The 1,433-nt window shown below is 43.7% G+C and overlaps 1 protein-coding gene across 1 annotated transcript; it reads left to right on the top strand.

Annotated features, from left to right (window-relative positions):
- Positions 1–208: 208 nt before the first annotated feature.
- Positions 209–910, top strand: LOC111711654 (uncharacterized; the record flags this gene model as incomplete). The annotated part of the gene is made up of 1 exon (XM_023486045.1): positions 209–910. A coding segment is annotated over one exon (702 nt), but the record flags the coding sequence as incomplete, so codon positions are not given.
- Between the last annotated feature and the right edge of the window lie 523 nt (positions 911–1,433).

Genomic DNA, 1,433 nt, shown 5'->3' with positions numbered 1-1,433 from the left:
TGTACATGTAAAGGGCTACAGAAAAGCATAAGTGAGTTAGGCGATAAAATTAAAGCCCAAGGCGTAGCGACACTTCAAAGTTGACCCTGTCTTAAACATTATAAGACTTATTGTGAGCAAGCTGAATCTATGTGGCCTGAGGTGGTTCTGTTATCTTCAATCACTGCCTGGGTCTCAAGGTTCGGCGTCCCTGACACTCTGACTTCAGATAGAGGAAGCCAGTTCATCTCCTCCATCTGGACTGACTGCAGTTTGCAGAGAACTAGGAATCACGGTGTCCAGAACAACTTCTTATCATCCCCAGGCTAATGGTATGATCGAACGTTTCCACAGAAGCTTGAAAGTTGCTCTCAGAGCTCGAGCAGCTGGTTCAAACTGGTTCCAACATCTGCCTCTGGTTCTTCTGGGACTTCGTACTGTTCCTAAAGAGGATACTGGTTTTTGTTCAGCTGAAGCAGTTTATGGATCTGCTCTCAGCGTTCCAGGAGAGTTTCTGAGCGTTCCAGAGTTCACACCAGATTCGTTCTTGAGGAAAATTCAGTTAGGTTCATCTGGTTTCTCCGCCCCTCCACCTCATCATGTAGCTCCCGCTGCTCCTAAACCTCTACCAAAGTCTCTTCTCCAAGCTGATTTTGTTTTTGTCCGTGAAGATGCCTCCGTTCCCGCCCTCTCTCCGTTATACAGAGGTCCTTATAAAGTACTGGAACGTCAGAGCAAATTTTTCCGCCTCCAGATTGGTGACAAGGTTGATGTGGTATCCGTTGACAGACTCAAACCAGTGATATCCGACTCCACGATCATTCCCGCCAGGCCTCCTGCTCGTGGTCGTCCAATCCTCCGTCCTCAGAGTCCAAAAACAGATACATCCGTCTCAGCTCCGCCTCGAGTCGTCAGGAAGGTTCGTTTTTAAGTTCAGCCTGCAGTTCCTGTTCGCAGAAATCCTCACAGAACAGCAAGGAGTTATTTAAGAAACCTCGCCTCCGCCTTGGTTTCTGGGGGGAGTCCTGTGGCGGACAAGTCGTCCTACTTTCTGCCGTAATGTCTGCAAGTACTTACCAGATCAAAACTCATGTGTTGTACATAAAGAGTCGCCATATTAGTATTTTTGTTTCTTTGTTTATTGATATGAAAAATATAGTTAGTTGTTCATAGACTTTTGTCTTTTATTTAGCCGTCGCTAAACACCTACCTTTCTTTGGTATATATACCTACCTTTCTTTGGTATATACCTACGTTTTTGTCTACTCAATACTCATCTTGTATATAATAAAAATCTTCGCTAATTTATATGATAGCTATTTCATTACACGGGCAACACCGGGCGCTCTAGCTAATATTCATAAAAACTAAAGATTTCTTTATCTTGAATTCAACAAACCCTTTAACCATTCCATGTCATATAGGTCTTTATCCTGCTTTAAAATGTCAATTAG

Source organism: Eurytemora carolleeae, unplaced genomic scaffold, assembly GCF_000591075.1.
Source record: "Eurytemora carolleeae unplaced genomic scaffold, Eaff_2.0 scaffold1148, whole genome shotgun sequence".
In the NCBI taxonomy this organism is placed as follows: domain Eukaryota; kingdom Metazoa; phylum Arthropoda; class Copepoda; order Calanoida; family Temoridae; genus Eurytemora; species Eurytemora carolleeae.
The sequence above is the reverse complement of the archived record's forward strand: the minus strand, read 5'-3'. Positions and strand labels throughout refer to the sequence as shown.